Source organism: Barbatula barbatula, assembly GCF_947034865.1.
Source record: "Barbatula barbatula genome assembly, chromosome: 4".
NCBI classification, from domain to species: Eukaryota; Metazoa; Chordata; class Actinopteri; order Cypriniformes; family Nemacheilidae; genus Barbatula; species Barbatula barbatula.
This window is the reverse complement of record NC_136768.1, coordinates 2,217,433-2,241,137: the sequence shown is the minus strand read 5'-3', so window position 1 is coordinate 2,241,137 and position 23,705 is coordinate 2,217,433. Positions and strand designations below refer to the sequence as shown.

Below are 23,705 nucleotides of genomic sequence, written 5' to 3'. Positions count from 1 at the left end.
TAAAGGAAAATATGATTTAGCGCGATTCGTCAAACCGAGGGCAATGCACGGGTGTGCCGTGTTTGTACGCATGCGTGCAGACTCCGACTGTTCATTTGCCATTCATGCCCGTCTCTTGACTGCGTTCATTAACTGCTGTATTCCTCATCTGTCAGACTGACTGAAAACAATCAAAGCCTCCATAAAGCCAATCACCGCGGCGCGTTCCCGGGGCGCAGTCGCGCAATCAGCCGCTGATTAGGGAACCCGCCGCCCTCCTTCAGCCGCCAGCGGGGGTTAATTCGGGCGTCAGATGTTGTCGCTGAGGGCCACGGAGAGGGGAATGAAAACGTGAGCAGGATGATATTGCGCGGATATAGGCGACCTGTCAATCATTGGGATTCACTGTAAAGGCTCGGAGATGCCTTTCATCTCTCTCTCTCTCTCCTCCTCCTCCTGCGGGCCTCAGATAATCTATTTAAGCCAAATGCGCGTTTGCGTCAATAATCAGACTGTTTGGAAATGTTGGTTATGCATTTAGGCTACAACAACATTGTCGTATATATAAATAATAAACGTACATACACAAAACATAATCCATTTATATTGCATGCTCACTATACCCCTGATGAAGAAAACCATTCATATAAAAACATATATTTAATGGTTTTAATAGGAAATTTATTGGGCTCAAACTTAATTTGGCCTCTGTGTTGGGTTATATCCGGAGGATTGCAAACTAGCTGAACACCTTCAAATTCTAGTGATAGGCCCATAAAACTATAAAGAATAATGTTGTACTGGTTTTAATGGTAGCTTATATTTTCCATTACACACAGCACTATATAAACCATAACAATTACGAGGGATTTTCCCGTTAGTTTTAAGCGCATTTTATTTCATAATGATTTAAGCAAAATAATTCTATCTGATTATGTAAGAACTTTTCTCATCATTGACGTAAAATGTCCCAATAAATAAAACCACTGATCAAATGTTTACAACTGGCTGAGCGTGTGTGTAAAGTGGGCGGAGTTCGGTGTTTCTGCGCATATGCGGATGTGCTAAGTTTGTAAAGTTGAGTTTAGTTTACTCTTCCCTCTCTCCAGCTGACTGTCCGAGCAGAGAACACAGAAACACAATCCACCGAGGTATGATATTGCTTTATTAAATCTTTTAGTTCACCCGAGCAAACATAAAGCACTCTGAAAAAGTTTAATGAAAGTTTGTAACTTTGCCAGTACTACTATGAAATCCCCTTTAACACACATGTCGATAAATGTAGCCTTCTATAGCACTTCGGACACATTTGTGTTTGTTTTATTTTGTTTGTTTTAATTTATGTTTACATTCTGTTCAATCTGTGGCCGACGCCGCTTAACAGATGTTTGGTAAACTGTTTTTGTTATGCCAGTTTATACCCAACAAAGGTGGCGTTATGGCCACCAGCTGTCTATTTGGCAACAAGAAAGTTTCAGATCGTGTAGTAAAATGTTGTTTAAAAAAATCCTTATAAAGGGAGTGAAAAGTTTTCTGTGTAAGTAACGTTAGACAACTAAACGTTTTTGCAAAATGTTGCCTAATATATATGATGTAATGGGAGTGGTATTGCCAAAGGGTTAGAACATATAATGCATCAAGTTGTTTCCACAGAAAGTTCTCTGCATTTCTGCTTTTCATGTCTGACGCAAGCCAGGAATGTCTCACTGTTTGTCTTGGTCTCTTGACACAGGCCTGTGTCTGTACGGCAACTGCAAAAAGGTCTTGCGTAAAAGTCATATTTATTCCTTACAGCCTGTCATGAGTAGCGTGACGGAGCGAAAGTGGTAGAGGACCTGAAGGGCATGGCTGTGAGAAGACACGATACCTATCTGTGCAGCCACTGGTTATATATTTCCATCCTGAAAGGGACAGTTCCCCCCAAATTGTCACGTGCAATCTGTATGGCATACTTGCTTCTGTAAAACGCACACAAAAAAAGAAAATTTGAAGAACACAATTACATTGAACAGCATTGCCTTTCGGTTTATAGACACAAAACATCTAAATATCTTCTTTTGTGTTGCACAGAAGAAAGAATCATATACAGATGTATGGATAAATGATGACAGAATTTGTATTTATTGCGCGAACTTGGTTGTTGTCCCTGTAAAATAACACATTCCTGTAATGTTTGATGAATGTCTTGATGATAAACACATATTTTTAATCCATCGTCTACAAAGATGTGCAAGCATTTTTAGGTGTCACGATGATGTCCTCTCTGGTTTTTTGTTTTGTGTTGGTGTGAAGTTATCATGGTATCTAAGATCATTGTGTAATTCTGTTTTGTCTGGAATAAGTTCTTCAAATAAATACCTCTTTTCTCAGTGTCTTATTGTATGTTATAAATTTACATTTCAATAATTTATCTAAGGCACTTTTTGTTGATTTCCAGGATTTAAAAAAAATCCCAAGGACTGAATGTGATCTACAAACTGTTGACACAGGGCACGATAAGAAAATCATTATGTACAATCATTTTCTTTTTTCAGATGGACTCCACATGGTGGGGGCACCTCCATCTGTTGATCGACAATGGCACTGCACATGTGGACAACAGCAGCTGTTTCAGTGCCATGCAGAGCACTGTGCTTAAGGGGGTGAATTTTGGAGGTGTGCCCATAGTTCTGCTGCTAGACTTCATAGTCTTCCTGGTATGTTCTCTATATTGCAGAATGCATGAATCATTTATAGTCAGTAGGGATCTGATTGGCTCGCAGATTCAGTGTTGAGATGTAATCGTTTGCTGCCGTGTACCTGTGTGCAGGTGCTGCTATTGGCTTTTACTGTGATCAGGAGGAAGATGTGGGACTATGGGAGGCTCGCACTTGTTGCAGAGACTGAGGGGTATGTGACATGGAAACACAATTTAAGGTAAATAAAATAATATTTGATATAAAAACAGTGTTTATTTTCTATTCGAACAGCGTCTGCGATTCCAATAAACGGCGTTACAGTAGAATGACGTCATTCATGAGCGTCGATGAGCCGGAGTATGAGAGGGTGAGCTTGAAAATCATCATTGTCATCCTCGTCTTCATTAGGGCTGTCACAATGTCATATTTTCACGGTCATCACTGCCAATCGAATTCACAATATTATCTCAATATCTATTACATTTCTAAAAATACATAAATAATGAAATGACTCAAATTCGTTGTTTTCTGGTTTTGGTCAGTTTGTAAGCGCTGTGTCTCTTAAAGCAAAACTTGCTGAATTACTTGCATATTACCACAATATTGATATTTATGGTGGTTAAAATCACGATTAATGTCAATTCCAGTATATTGTGACACCCCTTATCCTCATGATTGTCTTCCCCATTTCGTGTAGGGTTGCTGTTCTTGGCTCATCTTCATCATCAATATGGAGTGAGTGACGTTTTTGTTTTTCTTTGTTTTTAGCCAGAAAGATTTTGATGTGTACTGATGTAAGATGGTCAGCTTTAAAATATAAATAAGTTCAGTAAGGTAAAGTTTAAAAAGTGAAAGTGGATGTATAAGTTGATTAAAGGAAGTCAAATGCAACTCTGTGGGTTCGTGTGTACAGCGAAAGTCTGGTGCAGGAGAGATGTGGTGTGGATGCAGTACATTATCTGTCCTTTCAGAAGCATCTGATCACTCTTCTGTTGCTCATCTGTGTGCTCTCTGTGTGTGTCATCCTTCCAGTCAACCTGTCTGGTGACCTGCTGGGTAATGTCACGTTTAGATCACACACACAAGAAAAGGAAGTCTGGTGTGATGCAATTCCTCTCAAATCTCTCAAATGAAAGGTTGAATGTTTTCTGTGTTACAGGCAATGATCCGTACAGTTTTGGGAGAACCACTATAGCCAATCTTAAGCAGGGGTATGCATGTGTGTACTGTGTTTATACATCTAGTGTGTGCTGTCTATAATATAAAGTGTGGTCTGATGTTGTGTTTTCACAGTAATAACCTGCTTTGGCTACACACAGTGTTTGCCGTTCTTTATCTCATGCTCACCGTGGCCCTCTTGAGACGCCACACGTCTAAAACCAAGGGAATGAAAAGAGAGATTGTGAGTTGTTCTGCTGTTTCTTTCTCTCGTTCACACACACAGAGATGTTTACTGTCAATCTAACATAAGTTTATTTTTTCATAGGCTAGAAACACACTCTTTGTGAGTTCTGTTCCTACTGCAGCCAGTGCTGAGAGTATAAAAACTCACTTTATGTGAGTGAAAACACATTTATGTTTCTCCAGACACGTTTCCCCTTATCTGTGTCGTTTTACATTACCACATTGTTGTTTTCCATTCAGCATGAAAGTCATTAAGTGAAAGTCATGTTTACAAAATGTGGGTGGACCATTGAGATTGCAAAGTCAGAACGGCAGTCAGATGAAACAAAATGTCTTGCGTAACTTATTGTTGAGTGTTTTCACAGGAATCGATGAACAATACATATGCAAATTATAGTATTTGTAAATAAAGACAATATGCATAAGTTTCAACGTGAAATAAAAATCAATGTGTTTTGCAATGTTTAAATGTCATGTTATGTTGACTTAAAAGTGATTATTACATTTCTTGTTTACTTACTGCAAATATAGGGAGGCGTACCCTACCTGTCAGGTGACTAGGGTTAACTTGTGCTATGATGTCGCCAAGCTGATAGAAGTGGCCAAAAACAAAAAGCATGCAGAAAAAAACCTGCAGCATTACCGTAAAATTCTGGATCGGCACGGGCGACGTGAGTTGATAAACCCTCAACCCTGCAGTCACCTGTTCTGCTGCTGTCACTGTCAGAGATGTGAACACGTAAGTCGTGAGAGATTCGGACTATACTCAAGTCTTGAGTTTTAAAATGAACTTTGTTTTTAAATGTGTATTATGTGTAGGTAGATGCTATAGAATACTACAGCTCACAGGAGGCGGCTCTGGCTGAAGAGCTCAATAAACTAAGAGATCACGAACGACTGTCTCCGCTCGGAATGGCTTTTGTGTCCCTGCAGAACGAATACATGGCATCTTTGTAAGTGTTTCACGCTTTTTAATTAAAGTCATAGTTTAACATCTTTCATCTGTGGAACACAAAAGAAGATATTTTGAGAAATATTTTTGTGGTTTTGTGTTCATACAATGGAAGTTAGTGAACTCTAATGTTGTTTGGGTGTCAACATTCTTTAAAATATCTTGAAAGAAAGTCAGTCACAAGTTTGGAATGACATCACTCTATATAAATGATGGAAGAACTTTCATCTTTGGGTGAAATATCCCTTTAAGCAATATTTTTGGCACCATAAATGCCAAACTTGTCTCGCGGTGTGATTTTTCTGTATACATTTTGCGAGTTACCTTTATGCATCCAGAGAGTTCGTAAAAATAGACGTCAAAAAAGCGTGTGGTGTCATTTTATGAAGTGGGGAACTGGACAGCGTTTTTGTAAAGCATACAAAACATCTCGAGTCTGAAAGTAGAGACTTCTATATGATATGCTTTAACATTATCTATATACAGAGACTGCGCCATTCCGCGATTTAATGGCTTGAAACGATACAAATGGTCACTGTCTAATATAAACGCGTTGAAGTCTCTCTACTGAATGCATTCATTTAAATGAACGAAAACCGCAACATGCAGCGTTTGCAAATACCTTGATTATTACAATTGGATTCTTGTGATATTGTCCTTGGCTGATCACATGCCTGTAGTCAGCATATTAAACCAGCCGTGGTTATTCCCTCACAGTATTCTGAAAGATTTCAATGCTCTGGAATGTGGAGGCGGGGCTGGAGGAGAAATGTATAGAGGAATTAAATGTGTCTGTGCCCGGGAGCCTCAGCCGTCCTCTCAGAGCGCCGAGCTGAGGGTGCGAAGATGGCGAGTGACTTGCGCCCCTAACCCACACAACATCTACTGGTAAGATCTACTGATCTTTCAGTGTGACATCAGTAATGTCATGTTTTCTCAGTTTGAATCAAAACATCACTCTTTCGATCCTCAGGGAGAATTTATCCATACGGGGTTGGCGTTGGTGGTTACGTTGTATGTTGCTGAATTTCTTACTCTTCGTCCTCCTCTTCTTCCTCACGACACCCTCAATCATCATCAGCACCATGGACAAGTTCAACGTCACCATGCCTATTCACTATCTAAACGTATGTGACTGAACGACACGTACAGTGGGACTAGTAGATGAGTGAGGATGAGACTGTGTTTTGTATTTTCAGAGTGCCATCATCAGCCAATTCTTCCCAACTCTCCTGTTGTGGACCTTCTCGGCCCTGTTGCCTACGATAGTCTATTACTCTACCCTGGGAGAATTTCACTGGACCAGGTAGACCCTCACACACATGCACACACATACAAAACATGCTTAATAATGCTTGCGTGTGTGATTGTGTGTGTTTAGGTCCAGTGAGAACATAAGCATGATGTACAAACTTTACACCTTCCTGATTTTCATGGTGTTGATTTTGCCGTCACTCGGTCTTACAAGGTAAGAGCTCTCTCTCTCTCTCTCTCTTTCTAATTCTCCCTCTTCGTTCCTTCTGTCTCTCGCTGCCTTTTTCTCTTTCTTTTGCCCTTTCTTTGTCGTTCTCTCTGTCTCTTTCTCTCTGTTTATGTTTCTCGATCCATCTCTCTCTCTCTCTCTCTCTCGGTTCTGGCTTTCTTTGTCTTTGATCACCATCTGCTGTGTTTCCCCCTCAGTCTGGACGTGTTTTTCCGCTGGTTATTTGACTCTCGGTCCGAGGGGAAATTGAGGTTTGAGTGAGTATCGCATCAGTTTTTTTGAAAAGATCTTCAATTTGATGACACGCACGAAATAAATGCCTCTCTCTCTCTCTCTCTCCTTCCCTCAGGTGTGTGTTTTTACCCGATCAGGGGGCGTTCTTTGTGAATTATGTCATCACAGCGGCACTGGTGGGCTCTGGCATGGAGCTACTGCGGTTGCCAGGGTTACTGCTGTACATCGTGCGCCTGGCACTTGCACACTCGGCTGTCGAAAGGAAATACGTCAAACAGGTTGGTCGGTGATATTGATAATTAGAATGTCCTTATAAACAACGCAAATATGAGGAGAATAAAAAAACTCTACTGATCTTCTTTCAACTTCTTCTCTCTGCAGAGTCAGGCGTACGAGTTTCAATATGGAGCGATGTACGGGTGGACACTTTGTGTGTTCACGGTCATCATGGCGTACAGCATCACTTGCCCCGTCATCGTCCCCTTCGGTCAGTTTTTTTTATTTGGTTATTTAACTCTGTACACTGATGTACGTGACATTCCGTTAATGTTCAGACTGTGTGCAGGTGTGCTGTACCTCTTACTCAAACACCTGGTGGACAAACACAACCTGTACTTTGCCTACCTGCCCGCCCGCCTCGATCAACAGGTTCACCTTGGAGCTGTCAATCAAGCGTTGGCTGCACCAATCATATGCTTGTTGTGGCTTTATTTCTTCTCTGTGCTCAGGACCGGTACTTGCTCAAATATATATTTTATTTGGACATGTTTTGTTGTGCATTAGGATGTGTACAGATGTTTTGTGCTCATTTCTGCACAGGCTTCATGGCAGACACGTCTTTGTTTACGTTGGTGGTTCTGTGCGTGACTATCTTCATCTGTTTAAGTTACACCTGCTTTGGACACTTTAAATATCTCAGCCCTCACAACTACAATGTAAGCTGACATTTGTTTGTGTGTGAGTGTACAATTTTATTCACAAGATGTTATTGCTGTAATAGTGTATGTGTGTTATTTATATATTTAGGTAAAAGAGGAGGTTGAAGATGCAAAAGATAGAGCCACAGCGAGCTCACCATCATCGGCAAGTTTCATATTTTGCTTTATTTTTTACCTTGCATTAGAAATGATCAATATTTAACTGCATCTCTCTGACTTTTTAGGTTTATCTACCCAAAGTTCTGAACCCAGACTCATCGTCAGAATCTCCCCATAGTCACAGTCAACACCAATCATACGGGACGACGGATATAAACCCGCCCTTCCTCGACACTGAGAAAGAATGTCCTGACTTGAATATCTGACAGTGTCAGTAAAAGCATCCAATGAGAGGACATCGGTCAACACGCTAACTAATCACAGCTGCTCAAAAAAGGAACCGGAAAAGGTGCCGTTTTGTGTGAAGTGGTGGTATTTATGTATAAACACACTGAAAAGGAAGAAATCTACCAAACAACATCTTGGAGAACAAGTTAGACACAAAGTGCCTTAAATGACTTGAAGAACATTAACTGAAAACTACCAAATACGGTTTTTAATGGACCATTTTGGAAAATCAATATTTCTTTATTTTGTCCATTCATTTCTGTAGTTTAGAAAAGGCATCACAAATGAAGATTTGCTAAGAAGTATCTTTACTGTTTTAAAATCCACATGGACACTAGAACGGACTTTAAAACTCTCTAGTGTTTTGTTACGGTTGCTCACACACTTTATAACTATAATATTTCAGAGTTGTGTGTATGTTTGTGAGAGAGAGAGTTCACATGGTTATGCATCAAATGTTTTTGTTTTAAAGTAAAGTTTTATGCAAATGTTAACAAATTAATATAAACACGTTTTGTTTTAATATTTTCTTGCATTGTGTGAGAGAAAGAGGGAGGTAGAGAGAAACTGAGAGAGCTTTTCAATTTGCTGTCACTAGGTGGCCCTGTTGCTTTCTAAATGTCTGATGAACTTCGAAAACGCACTTTTACACTTCTGTTGAGACTTGTGAAATCTCTTTTCACTGTAAGAAATTTTGTGCAAAATACAAACATTGGAAATTATTAAAAAGGGATACTTTCACAAAAAGATTGATGTCCACAACTATGGTGTGCACAGAAAAATGTGTACAAACATAAGTTCTGTATGTGTTCATTATATGATAAAGGCAGCGACAACATTGTATTTTTGACCATTTAAATCATACATATATACAGTAGCATATAGTCTTTAACCATTTTTCCTGTTTTTTGGATGACGAATGAATGAATATCTCCATAATCCATAAACCCAAAGCAAAACACATTTCTTCTAGCTCATTATCCAGGATTGAGCAGAATGGCTTCGGACTTAGTGACCTGCTACAAACTCCGGGGTCAATGTTTCAGACTAAGAATGAAAACCGATCCGATGATGATAACATGGGACGTACTGGTACTTGTCAGCTATTATTTTAAATGACTCTTTTTATTGCGCATAAAAACAGTTTGTGTGTACAGATTTTCCGCTCTTGTGCAGCAGTATCGGCTTGTTTTATAGAACTCAAGCACTTCTTGAGTTATATGCACCGTAAAATGCACCATTTTATTGTAAATTGAAGGATTTTTATATAGGAGGTCATATATTTTTACGTAAGCCACACGTGCTAGCGTACATTTTTAATAAAATAATTGAATTCTACGAGTGCCAGAATAATATTTAATCATGTTTGACACCACTATAAACCTTTTGGGTGTAAATTTACTTTACTGGGTTCAACTTGGAGTTCTTACAGATATACAAATATAGTTTTATACAGTTTTTTTTAAAGAAATAGTCAACATGTTGTTCCATGATGCTGTGAATGGTTGGTAGGGGATTTTCTAGGTGGTTGTTTACTGGCCAAAGTCAAAGGAATCTTATCTTTTAACCTAAAATAATGTTTGGTCCCTATAGAAAGGGCCCTTTTTTACCTCTATAAACCTGATGTATGATTCATGTCTGTAGCACAAACTGTGTGTAACAAGTTACAGACCTCCTGTGTTTAGAACAGATCCTTCGTCATAAATATGAATGATAGTGAATGCTTGGTTTTATTCTTCAAACGGATTGTAAGCGTGCTGATCTCAGGTCAGATTTTACTGGATGTTGGGGGCCTCAAGTGGCAAAACTCCCAAAGTAGTGATACATTGGATAATGAAGCGAGTCAAGTGTTGGCAGCTGTAGCAAATCCAGAAATACTGTATTATTTCTGACTCTAGAAACAGCTGCTGAAGTCCGGAGCGCTTGGAAAGCGACTAAACCTAATTTTTCCATGTAAAAGGGCCTCTTTGGATATGATTTTAATTCTGACATGTATCAGAACGGCTCATCTCCAGCTGGCTTCGCTCCTTCAAACTACAGGAACTAATTATTGTTACGCTTCTACGCCGTGCCTCAAAATACCCCCAAAGATGATTCATCCTTCCTGTTACACAAACCACAATGTTTCCCCGTCTCCTCCCTTCTCCTCCCCTCTTTTCAGATGATCCGAGTTCTTTTTCGAAGCCTTGATGGATGCCTCTGACCTCGTGACCCGGAGTATGTATGACTGATCTCTGTGCCAGCCAACCACAAAGCCCAACGGCATTGATTTCCCCCTCTGATCCCTCCCTTTTGTCTGCGGGGATTATTCCCATGGCAACACTGGTGGTCTGTAAGGTAACGTTCTTGGAGGCAGCGTCTCGGTGAAAGTAATAGACCCTCGCCAAGCCCTGGGGGTAAACCTCATTCCACTTCACCCAGATGGAACTTTTAAGGGAAAACTAATAGCAAAGTTTTCTTTTCTTGCCAGGCGTCTCGTAAGGTTTACTCTGAGAGGAGGAGATGGCCTGAGGACAGAGAGAAATGAGTGAAGTAAAGAATTAAAGCACAAACACACAGGTCTAGTCTCTGGCGCACGTATGAGAACGGAATCTACATGGTGCAATAGTTTTGAAGCCATACTGTGACTAAAAATACAAAATTAAAAGGATACATTTTTGTCATTCCAAACTTTCTGCTACAAAACACCAAAGAAGATATTAAACTTAACAAGAAATCTGGCAACCATGCAGATGTATTTCCAACAACATTTCTTCGTATCCTCCCTCATCCTTCCATTTCTTTCCTACGCTCATAAGCTTTCGAAGGAGCCTGCGGTTTGTGAGTTACAGCCTGATGCGGGCGTGATCTTGTTACTGCTAATCTCCTGTGAATGAGCGCATGTGTCTGCATACGACTGTGTGCATTTAACTTCTGCGCCGCTAACTCAACGGCTCCTTTGTGCCGAATGGTTCTTTGACAGCGCTGAGGTACCATCACTGATCACAGTAATGCAGACACATGAGCACGCTGACACCCGCACCCGGGACCTGCTTCAAGAGCACTAGACTGTTAAGTACTTAACACCTGTAGCGGATGTCGCTTGACAAAGTTTGTGGTCTCATGTGTGTCAGTACAAAGTCAGTCAGTGCAGGAAAATGCTTATGGTATAGAGCTGACATACAGACGAGAATAAGATATTAACTATCCTGTAATATAGATCAGGGGCCTCACTGATGCGAGTACCAAAATGGGTAAATCATATGAAGAGCATGTATTGATAATTCATGAAAAAATATTTTAATATTCAAAAACATTACAGTATTTGGGAATTTTACTATGGTTTACTATAGTAAACCCCTAGTATTGCATAATGCTGTATTTTTCTCAGACACGAGTAGGCTATTGGTTCTCAACAGGCAGTGGACTTCTCCCGTCACCTATAGTTGCTGTAGTTCACACTTCTTGTGTGTTAAGCTGTTGGTATCATGCAAGGGCATTAGGTCAGATTCAACACACATCCTGCCAGTTGTCTCACTTCCTGTTTGTATTTCTAAGTAGAGAAGCCACTGTGCTCTTTAAACCACCAAAACCGACCAATTAATCAAATTGCAACGCTACATGTGCTATCATTTCAAAATTTTTTAATAAATTTGTGAGTGCAACATGGGGACTTTACAATAAAATCTCACTGGTTAACATTATTTAATATCTAACAATTACCCACATATTTAGTAATCCAATTAACATTTATTTTACTAATCTAATAATCTTTGTAAATACCCTCATAAATACAATTAATCATTTTTTTCATGTCACTTCACAGTGCATTTTACAACTGTAGTACACTACAGTAATTACTATTGTACACTAGTCAAATTCCTTACGATGATATAGCATTTTGGAACCTTACTATAGTAAATGTTCAAGTATGCTATACATTTTGTCAAAATACATTCGTTAATATACTATAAAATACGCTATAGCAATTATACTATAGACCACTTCACAAGATTTCATTCTTTATTAAATTATTTAATCTTACACTCATAATTACATTTGAAAGATCTATCTGAACTATCTGGGTTAAAGATACAACACATGATGACATTTCTATTAATTAACATCAATAAATGCTGTAGAAGATTTTCTAATGCTAAATATGCTCATTTACGCTAATTACTAATGTAGTTGACTATTTTTTGTTTTTGTAGATTTTTAAACACAAAAAATTCATTCATAATTTAATATTTCAACATACAGAGATTGTTAACAGCAGTTTTTAATAGCATTCTTTTTATGTGAGCACAAAAGTTATATTTGTTTTATAAACAAAACATTTCAGTTTGTACCCGGCTCACCTCTGGCTATGAGCAGAGCCGTAGAAAAACAGAGTTACGACACTCATATAGACGTCTGTTGAAAAAATGCAATGCTAATATACAGTATTTATCAAAAATTATGCAAATATAGATCTTATATTCACGTTACTCCCCAGACAAAATGCTGATATAAATGTAGTCAACGTAGTATTCAGTGTACAGAATGTGCAAATATACAGTATTTATCAAAAATTATGCAAATATAGATCTTATATTCACGTTACTCCCCAGACAAAATGCTGCTATAAATGTAGTCAACGTAGTATTCAGTGTACAAAATGTGCAAATATACAGTATTTACCAAAAATTACGCAAATATAGATCTATATAATCCATTTAAATAGGTTGACAGCACAGATGTGTTGGACCTATCGATGGCTCCATGAACCACGTTAAAACACGGCGGCGAGATCGAGTGTCGTAACTCTCACATTCAGCATCTCTGGTTACAGTCGCTACGGCAACATTTGACTGGGGCTTTTGTTTACACTAGCAACCACAGAGCAACGCGAGAATGAGACCAGTTAGCCTGCTAGCTTGAGTTAACTGACTAACAACATTAATACTGAGCTTTTATCTATTCTATGTTTATTGTTTTGGAAATATAGATTGATAAGTAAACAGAAATGGATTCTGACAGTCTGCATTATTTTGTGGATTTAGCTGCCGGTAATGGTTTGACTCTGAGCAGTGAACAGAGAGCTTCACTTCAAACCTCTCTCGTCATACTGAAGAAAAACTACAACTTCAGCCGAGTTTTATTCTGGGGAAAGATTTTGGGTATAAAATGTGATTATTTTATTGCTCAAGGGATTGAAGAGGATGAAATGAAGAATAAAAAGACTTTATACAGGTAAGATTGCCAGTTTTTTTCCTTAATGGTCTGTAATGGTATAATCCCTGTTAGCTAAACATGTACGCATACAAACTATAAAACACTTTAATATAAAACGAACTAAACTGCATTGGTAACAGTTATTTTATCGAGTTACTGTAATGTTTAAATAACGTTTATTTTAAATAGTTTTTATAAAGAATGATGTGATTAATTTTGATGTTTAAAACATTTTTTGAACAGTTTAAACTGCCTGGATTGGCACCTGCTTCCCCCCGCCACTGACTCCATGAACACGGATGTAGAATTTGCAGCAGAGGGGCGATTCACAGGCGACCCATCCCATGAGTACGAGCACACAGAGATGCGCAACCAGGGCGAGGGAGACGAACCTAAAGAGGATAAAGTCACGGTGAGAGATGTGTCATATGTGCAAACAGGAAAAACAAAGAAAAATACTTATCTGTCTTGGTCTATCTGGTCCATCTGCATCACAGGGTGTGTTTATTTCTCTACGAAATGCACATTGTTAATCTGCGAGAAGAGAGTTATAAAAATATTTAGTCTAAGTGAATGAGAGACAGCAGGAGAAAAATACTCAAACAGTGATGAATGTGATGTTTATAAGGTAATGTTTTGATTTAAGGCAACAGTTTGTATTTATTTGGGTTGTGTGGTGGACTAAACATAGATAAACTTGTTGAATCGGAGCTTGTTAAATGTTAATGGTGCGTGAAATGTCTTTTTGTGTTTTCCACAGGTAAAAGTAAATGAAGAGAGCAGGCTGGCCGTGACTGTGTTTAACATCGATAAAGATGCGTCTGTAGTTCCCCGGGGTGCATTTATTAAGAGTCCTGGTGGCAAAGTGAAGACAAACCTGAGCTTTAGAGGTTTGCAAAAAGTCAAACTCTCTCCAGTTGTGTGTGTACAGATAAAAACACATCTACCGGAAATGAGCTGCAGCTGTGTGTGTATATGAGTATCTTCAGTATGTTTCCATTCCGCTGGCATCATTTCAGATCTTCAGAGAGATCTATTACAACAGATCTCATCTTCTGTAATTCTCTACAAATATGTTTATTGTTTAATCAGTTGACTTTGATCACAGCTCTTCTGTTCATGTTGTCAAATCTCGTTTTAACTTTCTTGACATGATCGCAGGTCTACATCCCACAGAGGCCGCAAAACTGCAAAACTTCCTGCACTTTCGCGAGCCGGTAAACCTGAAGATGAAATCCATCTTGGAAATGGCAGACCTGAACCCTGCTGTCGACTTCCTCGACCCATTGAGCGAGGACATTCCCAAAGGTTATTCAAATGAATTCAATCTGTCATTACTGTTTCATGCTGTTTTATTCTTTGCACAATGCTGGGAACCTGAGAACCGCGTCTCCAATTTATAATTTGTAATTGTAAGGTGAATAACACCTGTTAACACCACCGTACTTTCCAAAAAACCATGCTGACAAGCAAATTGCATTTCGAGGGTCTCACCAGCGGTGGGAAATATGATGAGGGTGTAAGAAACGTTCTCTTTGCATGTAGCTTTAGATTTCCCCGGGCAAATGACAGATATGATTTGGCAGCTGCCCGAGGACGAACTAAAAGCCAAGGAGACATCTGGGGTCCTGTTCGGCAAACTATGATTTCGTTGTTCTCTTTTTGTTTTCTTTCTGAAACATCAACAATCGGTTTGGATGATCATAGATCTTTGTGTGTCTTCCCGGCATGTTGGTCAGTTGGGAGCGAGTAAAAAAAATGTTATTCGGAAACCATTCTTTGCTTGCAAATTCACACGAGTCAATCACAAGCTTGCTGAAAGGTATTCGTCAAGCACGCTTGTTGAAGCTTTGCTTGCCGTCTGCGCAGACTATAGACCGCTGTATTGATGCAGCTGCATTGCTCCTGGAGGAATATCTGGTTCTTTTGATTCTTAAATAGATGGAATTATTTTACATACTAAGCAAATTACTTATCGTTTTAATTCAGTCTAAAAACAAGAAGAGCAGGATTAAGAATCAACTACTGCTTGATGTGGCCTTTCAAAGATGTAGGAGATCAAAAACATATCTCAATCTGACACAGTTTTAAAGGAAAAGGGTGCTTTGTGGTTTCTCAGAAGAGTTTGATGACGCGGTCACCATGCTGGAAACGTGCCCAGACCTCCGGTGTGTTCGAAACATCTCAGCTGTTTCATTAAAAAAGGTGATCTGTTCAGATAACAGCTCACCTCAGGCAGTATCCAGTCGGGCCAAGTTGATTTGTTTCTTCTTTAGAAGCTAAATGAAAACGTAGAGCAGGTATTTTAGGCCAGGAGAATTTTGCTCCCGTGTAACTTTTTTTCCCCTTGACCACTCGGATGGAAAAACTCTGACGGGAACAGGTTCAGGTTTAAGTAGCGGGTAGAGGATACTGGGAAAGGGTGTATCATGATGAGTGGTATATACCTCCCTCCCCCTTCCACTTCACTCCAGTTTCTACGAGTTCGGGAAAAGCTGAGATTTTCTAAGAACTTGGAAAGGCAGACAGTATTGTACAACCGCATCACTCTTTAGCCAGACTGTACTATATGCATGGGGACTAATGGAATTTCCTTTTCCAGTCTGTCAATCTTATGTACTGTCATTTTAAGACTACTAACTATTACGCTGAGTATTTACTTTTTCTATATTGCAGTTCAACATGCGTGTCTGTTTACACAAACCTCCTATAACTGCTTCTTGGACAAATATTTTGAATTGAATATGTCGACATTTTAAGGTTTTATGTACAGTATGATTCACACACAGACTTCACTAGAATGGAGTTTTTCTGTACTGGTTGCTATCCAATAGCAGCAGCTGGATGAATTCAGGGGCCACCCAGACAGACGGACCCCATAATGCCTCTTTATACAAAATTGTGATAATAGTTAGTCAATACTGAGCCAACTCTGTCATACGGTTTTGTTTTCCAGATTTCCTCAACATCTGACACACTATCAGAGTCTGGCTTCTGTCAGTGGTTATGTGTAATGGTAGATAATCTGGGTTCAGTTTATGCTAGATCCTTTCTGCCCTTTTTTCCCTTTGATCACACAGAGCCGGATAATGGTAGTCTTTTTCACTGCGTTTACTTTGTGTGTTCTTCTCGTAGGGTCGTGGAGTCTGCAGTTTGAGCGGGGAGGCACCGTTTGTGTGTTACACAGCCTACTGTGGCTGGGTCTCACTTTCTTCCATGTTCCCCAGACCCCTCAGCATGGATACATCTACATGGGTGATGGACTTATGAATCTTGACCTGCCCTTTATGTTATAGGAGCCAAATGACTTTTACGCATTATTGTGGCATTGTTACTTTTTAAAGACAGAAGAAGCGTTGATCTCCCTCTAAACGTGAGGATGCAGTTAACTCTGACTTTCACTGTGATTTTCTTTGCTGGTATTTTTTTGGAACAAAACATAAACAAATGTGTCAGCTTGTTTGGAAAGCCAAAGTTGCGTTGGTGTTTCATCCCTACGGCAGTCACGAAAGCGTACCTTTCTTTCTCTCCGACACAAACACAGAAACAGCTGTTGATGAGATAAACAAAGCAATTTTATTTAGACATCTGTCTTTACAGTAATATAAACGTCAACTTTCTTCAAAACCAGAGAGCAACCACAGTCGCAGAGCTGCACGTACAAGTTCACCTCAGGACAATTATAGAGATCTCTGCATTTATGTCTTGATGTTTCAGAGCACTCTAGTTCACCGAATCAGCATCGATTATCAGTCACGTAACCATTTAGAAACAAGAGGAGTTCCTAATCCTGTGCCATAGATCCTTTCTGTCGTAGCCCTGAAGCATGTCACGGTTTTGATTGGGCAAACAGTTCTGTCCATCAGTGCTTTAAGTACAACGGCTTGGGAGTGTACCGGATGTTGTTTTTTAAAGCGGGATGTCCTACAGGCATTCTTTTCTTGCACCACTTCAGCCCCGTCCTGTAAATGGGCTTCACAGACTTCACAGAGTAACGTGTCAGATACCTGAAACAGTATTTTTAATAATGATTCATTCAACTAAACATAAAATATTACACATCAAAGATGTTGTGACAATATCTTTTTTCTAATGCTTATAAAGCTAGATACCGGTTGAGAGATGGGTTGGGCTTGGGTTTTGGAACATGACCTTCAGGCAAGCGGGGTCTATGATCTGGAAGAAGACCTGGAATGTAATAAGTGATATTTAAAAGATAAAAAAAAAACATACAAATGAGATCATGATATATGCGCATGACAGAGAGTATCACATTTCACAAAAACAAATGGGTTTACTTTAAATGAAGTAGATGAAAAACGAATTTATGCAAACAACCACCTGCACGATGTGCCATCTGCACACATATTGCGATTTTGTTATGTTCCTGAGCACAGAGACCCGTAACACGCCGCGGCAGCATCCCACCGTCTGAACGAATGAACTGACTGAGGAGCAGGACGTCCTGTATCACACGTAAGAATGCAATGTGAGATGTGCACACTTAAAGTGACTTCAGAGCTACATCCCAAAACAGAATCACATGATTTAACACGTGTGCACTTACTGTGTAATTGTACTTGTTTTGTAAGTTCCATTTATAAATAGGGCATTTAGCAGTGGGGTTGGGGGGCTGCGGTCGCTCAGGTGTAGATTCTATAAGACCCTCTATCTGTTCACATAGTGATAAAGAAAGCTAAATTAATATTGCATTCAAGTTGTTTTTAAAGGCATAGTAAACATGTTTTCTCTTGCCATTTAAATTGTATGCCTTTTACAACAAATATTATAACAAATACTCTTTGTAGTAAAATATCTGTAGTTTTACTATAAATATCATTATTGTAGTGAGATCATTAATAGTGGTTACTATGATTTTACTACAATAATGAATAAAAAATATGATCACTGTTACTACTTACAACTGTCGTCTTGCCTTCTTTCTTTTCCACCACTATAAAACACAACATACTCGAATTTAACACGTTCTCTAATGCAGACTTTTAAAATGAAAGCACAACACATACACACAGAAAATATCTACTAAAGTCACGCATAGTCAAATTATGACAGCTGCAAAGACCGATGCTCCGCAAACCTCTTCTACAAGCTTCAACAAACTCACCGTTTCTAAGTCCTCGACACGGAGCGCTTCCCAGAACGGGTATCTTCTGAAATAAACCCACGGGGTTAAAATCGCTTTGAACCGATCTTAGCGCCGTCCGTATGGACTGCATAACACAGCGCGCCGCCATGCTTTCTTTGACCTTCTCTTCCTGGTTGATGACGTATTTCCGCTTACAAGTCAAGGGCACTCGACGCCTCAGTACTTGGTGAATATGTTTTAGAGCGTCAAACGATAAATAATGTTTATAAACTCACGTCCCATTTATCCGGTTTTATAAAAAGAACATGACCAATGATTTCTTTCAATTTTATTGACAATACAAGCACATATTAAGGAGATGAATAGTAGGAAGTTCATTTTCATTTAGCAAGATAATTTGATGTAGATATCTTCAGAAAGGCGTTTTTGCCAACTACAGTTTGTCATTGTATAAGTTGTATTAGTCTAATTAATGTGAACTTTTAGGAGAAAAGATGAGACTACGTTTTAAAGAATGAGCATCTGCATGTATGTATAAATCTAGGCATATATTTAACTTGCCTTTACACTTCAACTCACTAATGTAACATTTAGATAACTTAACGTAATTTTAAATAATACGTTTAAATGACTTGTGAAGCCACGTGCATGTACGTAGTTATACGAGAAAAACGGATGTTAATCTGCTCTCCACAAATTGAATTTAACAAAACATGCCTTCGTTTGTGTTGACTGCCATATTGAAAAACTCAGAACTGCTTTGAGACGTTTCATATGTAACGGTTTGAAATACTTACTGTATATTTCAAACAACACCTGCCAACCTAGCCTGCAGCATATATGTCACCGTGTGTAAGTGAAAGTATTAAAAGGCAGGTATTTACACCTTTATGCATAGTTTCAGGCTAGGGGCAGTGCAGTATGAAAATGATCTTTGGCTTTTAATATGATGAAATATCACCCATGAACTTCCTTGAGAGTTTCACGTAAAACTGGATTGGTTTTTCAAGTACTAGATTCTAAAACAGGATCAATTGCATGACTGTCGGTATACAGAATTGCTTTAAATACAAATTATTTTCACAAAGCATATTCATAAATCCAGTAGAGCAGAGAAGTCAGATTCAGGTTACAGTTTTTATATGAGCCAAGACGTCATTCTGAAGTGTTTGCGGTCTGGAAATACTTCTCTGACAGATGTTTCCAGAGTTTCACAGTGTGTAAAATTCATCGATTTGTGTACTTAAAGAGAGAAATATTATATCACCAGTGTCTTGATGACATATAGTCAATAATCATGTAATGTGTTGATATGGGATATTTTTAAGACATTAAATGTTTTCACACTTTCAAACAGTCGAGCGACGATGTAGACAAGCTGTACATTTTCCCATCTGCTTTTAGGAAGTTTATGAAAAATATAATCAACATCCCAACATGTCCTGACTTATTCGTATAATGACTGCAGGTGTTCTGCCTTGGGTTTGTGTTTTTTCTTATTGCGGCAGTAAATTATTTTCCCAACCCCCATGTCGCTCATTTAAAAAACCTTTTAGGAAACCTGTAGGAAATGTACATCATTTTTATGCATCGTGATGTGTTTTTATCTGTCTTTTTTTTCTTTTATTATATTCCCAGTTTCATTTGTGAAAGAGAAAAAACCCATGATGTTTCTTTTGACCTCCTTAAATAACAACGGTGCGTGATAAAGTAGCTCACAAATTGGGTTGTGGATCCCTTCATTGTATGCTCACAAAGATAAACCTGTTTCTTACAAGTTAGCGAAGTTACGTAATAAGACTTTCTATTCTTCTCAGCTCATTTTTAAGGGAAATGCGAATACCCGAACACCTCTTGCACAGTCCTTGGCAAATATTTCAATAGCGTGGATGGTAATTGAAGTGAACAAGGTCACGTCTTTAGTGAGCAAGCACATAAATTCACACGGATGGTTATAAGCCTTGTAGACTGGCGCCCCTTGGATCTGGTGGGCCTTTTGAATTTCTGGCACCTTTCTTGAAATTATTAGTGTGTGAATAACAGCTCCTCTTGTACTTTCACACAAAACCAGCCATTCAGAAAGCCCTTATGCCCTCTGATTGTTGTCGTGCCTTTCGTTCCTGATTTACTGATGAAACCAATGACTAAATTCCTGAAAGAGGTCAAGATGTCCAAAGACAGGGCAGAGATTTTATCAAAGCATTGTGGCTTTATGACAATGACATTGTATCGTTGGAGCAAAATGTTGGGAAACCTTTTCCAATAACCTAAAATACTGTTTCTACACCATTCGTGTATTTGTAAATTATACTTTTGTAAATTACACGAGCAGTTAGCAGGTGTTATATATGAGCGCTCGTAAAGCGATGATCCTGTGTGATGTTATGTGGAATCTAAAGAATTGTGAACACCAGATCTGCTAATACAAGTCACTTGGATTTAACTGAACTTTGTTGCTTTAGTCAATATTTAGCTTATTTTGGGAGCAGGCAAGCAATGAGGTTCTAACGATGCTTTCTTTTCAGGATTTGTAGTATTTTGTGAATGCGTGAGAGTGGGTTGCGCTCGACAAAGCCGGCATTGTTTCTCACAACTCATTTCTTTGCAGTCAAATTCCCTGCAAGTGCTGTTGAAAAAAGCATTTAAAGTGTCCGGCCACCTTGTCGTGGGCTTTGATATTTAAATGAAACATGGAGTCCCCTAGACAAGGCCAGTGTGTATCGGGAGTAAATCAGATCACTTTCAGATGATGAAAAGAGTGTTCCTGACATAGACAGAGGTGCAGGACAATGGCTTCATGTTATTTTAGTGTCACGGTGAAGTTATGGGTGTGCATGGCAGGTTAGTGCTACAGAAACATGGGGGGTGATAAGCATGACTGGAGGAAAAGCCATGTGGAGGTCATAGACAATATAACGGCTGACGCAGACAACAGTTTCATCTGTGGAATTAAAACACGTGTCATAAGGAAATCCTCCTTTTCCTCCTTTTTGTTTCCAGGTGAAAAGCAGCCAAATGTCTGACTATACTTTAGGTGTTAGCACCCCAAAAACACACATGAACGTGTACACAGACGTTTTACGTTCTGCATTACTACACAATCACGCACACACTCAAACAGTGTTTTATTACAGACCTCATTCATCAGAAAAGTCTTTTCAGACACTTCCCTGCTTGTCTGAGTCCAGATGGAGTGATAACATGAATGATAGCATTCATAATATCCACAATGTGTATTCACGGACCCTTGTCCGATCCGAAATCTGGGATGCAGCGTGTTGCCAGCAATGTGAAATTTCACCCATCCGCACAGCAACAAATGTCTCTCTTTCATCCCTTCCTCACACACTCCCTCCCCGCCTTTACACTCTTTCTTTCTTTCTTTCTCTCTCTCTCTCGCTCTCTCTCTCTTTTTCTCGATCCCTTTCTTCTCCGCTCCCACACTTAAGCCTGGCGACTGGAGAGGCTTCAGGCGTACGTGCGTAGTGGCAGAGACTCACTCAAAGAATCAATGTGCTTTTGGAAAAGCATCGGGAGATTCAGGCCTCTCCATGGTCTCTCTCTCTCTCTCTCTCTCTCGAAGTTCTTCTCTATCCAGACATCCGCCAGCCTCTTGCCTTTTTATTCTCTCACTTCCTCTCGGTCTATGTCTCTCTCTACACCTTTCTTTCTTTCTGGCAAATATATGCATACGCTTAGCTGAAATCCAACAACCCCATTAGCGTGAATGTCATGCAAGGTGCATCCCAGTCAACACAATGGCCGCTGGACTCCAGAGAGCTCGTAGTGTTGGAAAGAAAGCATTCAAGCTTTTTGTTGTCTTTCCCACATCGGTCGACTGAGTTGCTGGTGGTCATTCACCTGAGTTGAACTTGCTTTTTGTCAGCAAACGTTTTGTTATGTAAATCCATCCAATTTCCGTGTGAGAAAACAGACATTCGTAGAAGACGCCTTAAAGTCATCTCATGATTACTGATTCTTCTGACTTTGCAGAACATGATATATTTGCAGAGCTTTTGGTTTCTCAAACAAAATATAATACTGAAAGTTGTTTGTCCATTGTCACATTCATAGACCATGAAATGACATTCAAGACATTAATGTGGCAAATACTTTATGGCCACTTTATGTATGTAAGAGAGAGATATCTGGATCTAGTCATTGAACTCTTTGGAAATCCCAAGTCTGTTTTGCTTCACCTAAAGTGTCCAAAAGGGGGTAGTATAATAGTTTTAATAACATTTCATTGGTACTGTATAATTTTCTCACGTCTGCTATCTACAAATCTGTATTGAGGATATGTGCCAGACAGAAGACATTAGTCAGAAAATAAAAAAGGAAACAAGTAATATCGAAGTCACTCTTAATACCTTTGAATAAAGCCAGCATACTCATTATTTTAAAGGCATACACATATCTTGTTATATAACTAACCATAAATGTCATCTGCATTTGGGAAGTTAGTAATGCTATCCTGGAAACCATGCGGCTCATACATAATGTGGAGTTTATTAATGCTGCATTGTTTTCGTTATCAGAGTGACCTTTATTAGCCCCCGATTTATCATGCCTGTGTCAACAAAATGAAAAAAAGGCAAATGCTAGAAACAGTTTACAGTTTGTAACTCTGAAGGACACTCCATTCACATACTTGCAGCGCATTGTGTGTGTCTAAGGTGGAATGCTGTGAATAAACCCTGTGCTTGTTCACCTCTCAGCTGGTGGTCATTCACTTCCAGAAACTTGACATTGTCTCGTCCAGCCTTGTGTAAATGTAGAGAGGGAAAAGCAGGTAGTCAAGTGCTTCTTGTTCCGGAAGTATATGCCTAATTGCAAGACACTCTGTTACAAAAAAAGGAGAAAAACAAAGCTGCAAACGTCAAATACCAGATCCCAGGGTTTTACGGCTTTGCTATATGTATCCTTTTTTTCTACTTTATTTATTTCAGTTTAGCATTATACCGATTTTCTTTTTGCAGATCTCTCAATCCCTGGCGCTGAGTCATCCTGAGTAAATGCCTAAGATTTTTGTAAAGAATATTGTTTTTTGTGTTGTGTTTTATTTTTTTATATATCCTGATGTTCCTTTATCACAAGGCTTGGACTGACTGGGCCTGATGTGAGGTTACATACATACAACATGACAGTTATGTTGAGACTAACATTAGCAGACCAAGAGGAATTTTCCACGAGTAAGAACCCATTGCTTTGTTACATTTATCTATTAGTTTATTGCTAGAACAGTGGGTTGATGTCTGTCTTGGGCCAACGTTTTAGTATGCCAGCTGTTCGGTGTTTATCTTTCATTTTGTTTTATCTTCAACTCAGAGATGGATTCTTGTACCTA

The 23,705-nt window shown here is 39.1% G+C and overlaps 3 protein-coding genes across 7 annotated transcripts; 2 read left to right on the top strand and 1 right to left on the bottom strand.

Annotated features, from left to right (window-relative positions):
• Window positions 1–985: 985 nt before the first annotated feature.
• On the top strand, window positions 986–9,391 carry tmem63a (transmembrane protein 63A). 4 transcript variants are annotated; one of them, XM_079454583.1, is made up of 22 exons: window positions 986–1,130; window positions 2,514–2,675; window positions 2,789–2,868; window positions 2,949–3,024; window positions 3,355–3,392; window positions 3,571–3,713; window positions 3,817–3,868; window positions 3,951–4,059; window positions 4,144–4,214; window positions 4,593–4,800; window positions 4,881–5,014; window positions 5,731–5,901; window positions 5,987–6,140; window positions 6,213–6,319; window positions 6,395–6,481; window positions 6,694–6,753; window positions 6,846–7,008; window positions 7,112–7,217; window positions 7,296–7,463; window positions 7,550–7,665; window positions 7,757–7,813; window positions 7,893–9,391. In XM_079454583.1, the coding sequence occupies exons 2-22, from the start codon at window positions 2,514–2,516 to the stop codon at window positions 8,031–8,033; spliced, it is 2,403 nt and encodes an 800-aa protein (XP_079310709.1). In that variant the 5' UTR covers window positions 986–1,130; the 3' UTR covers window positions 8,034–9,391. The 4 variants fall into 4 exon arrangements, with proteins under 4 accessions (XP_079310709.1, XP_079310708.1, XP_079310711.1 ...); XM_079454582.1 differs by having other exon boundaries at window positions 1,008–1,130; window positions 7,112–7,463; XM_079454585.1 differs by lacking the exon at window positions 2,949–3,024 and having other exon boundaries at window positions 1,029–1,130; window positions 2,789–2,895.
• Window positions 9,392–13,042: 3,651 nt separating this feature from the next.
• rsph9 (radial spoke head component 9) lies at window positions 13,043–16,547 on the top strand (the record flags this gene model as incomplete). Its single annotated transcript, XM_079454117.1, has 5 exons — window positions 13,043–13,269; window positions 13,495–13,663; window positions 14,012–14,141; window positions 14,413–14,559; window positions 16,387–16,547. 5 exons carry the CDS (start codon window positions 13,043–13,045, stop codon window positions 16,545–16,547), a joined length of 834 nt encoding a protein of 277 aa, XP_079310243.1.
• Window positions 16,548–16,808: 261 nt separating this feature from the next.
• mrps18a (mitochondrial ribosomal protein S18A) lies at window positions 16,809–18,562 on the bottom strand. Of its 2 annotated transcripts, none has more exons than XM_079454049.1 (6): window positions 18,377–18,562; window positions 18,174–18,205; window positions 17,819–17,923; window positions 17,593–17,716; window positions 17,364–17,439; window positions 16,809–17,258 (listed from the first exon to the last, which is right to left on the bottom strand). In XM_079454049.1, the coding sequence occupies exons 1-6, from the start codon at window positions 18,504–18,506 to the stop codon at window positions 17,114–17,116; spliced, it is 612 nt and encodes a 203-aa protein (XP_079310175.1). In that variant the 5' UTR covers window positions 18,507–18,562; the 3' UTR covers window positions 16,809–17,113. The 2 variants fall into 2 exon arrangements, with proteins under 2 accessions (XP_079310175.1, XP_079310176.1); XM_079454050.1 differs by having other exon boundaries at window positions 17,364–17,427; window positions 18,377–18,523.
• Between the last annotated feature and the right edge of the window lie 5,143 nt (window positions 18,563–23,705).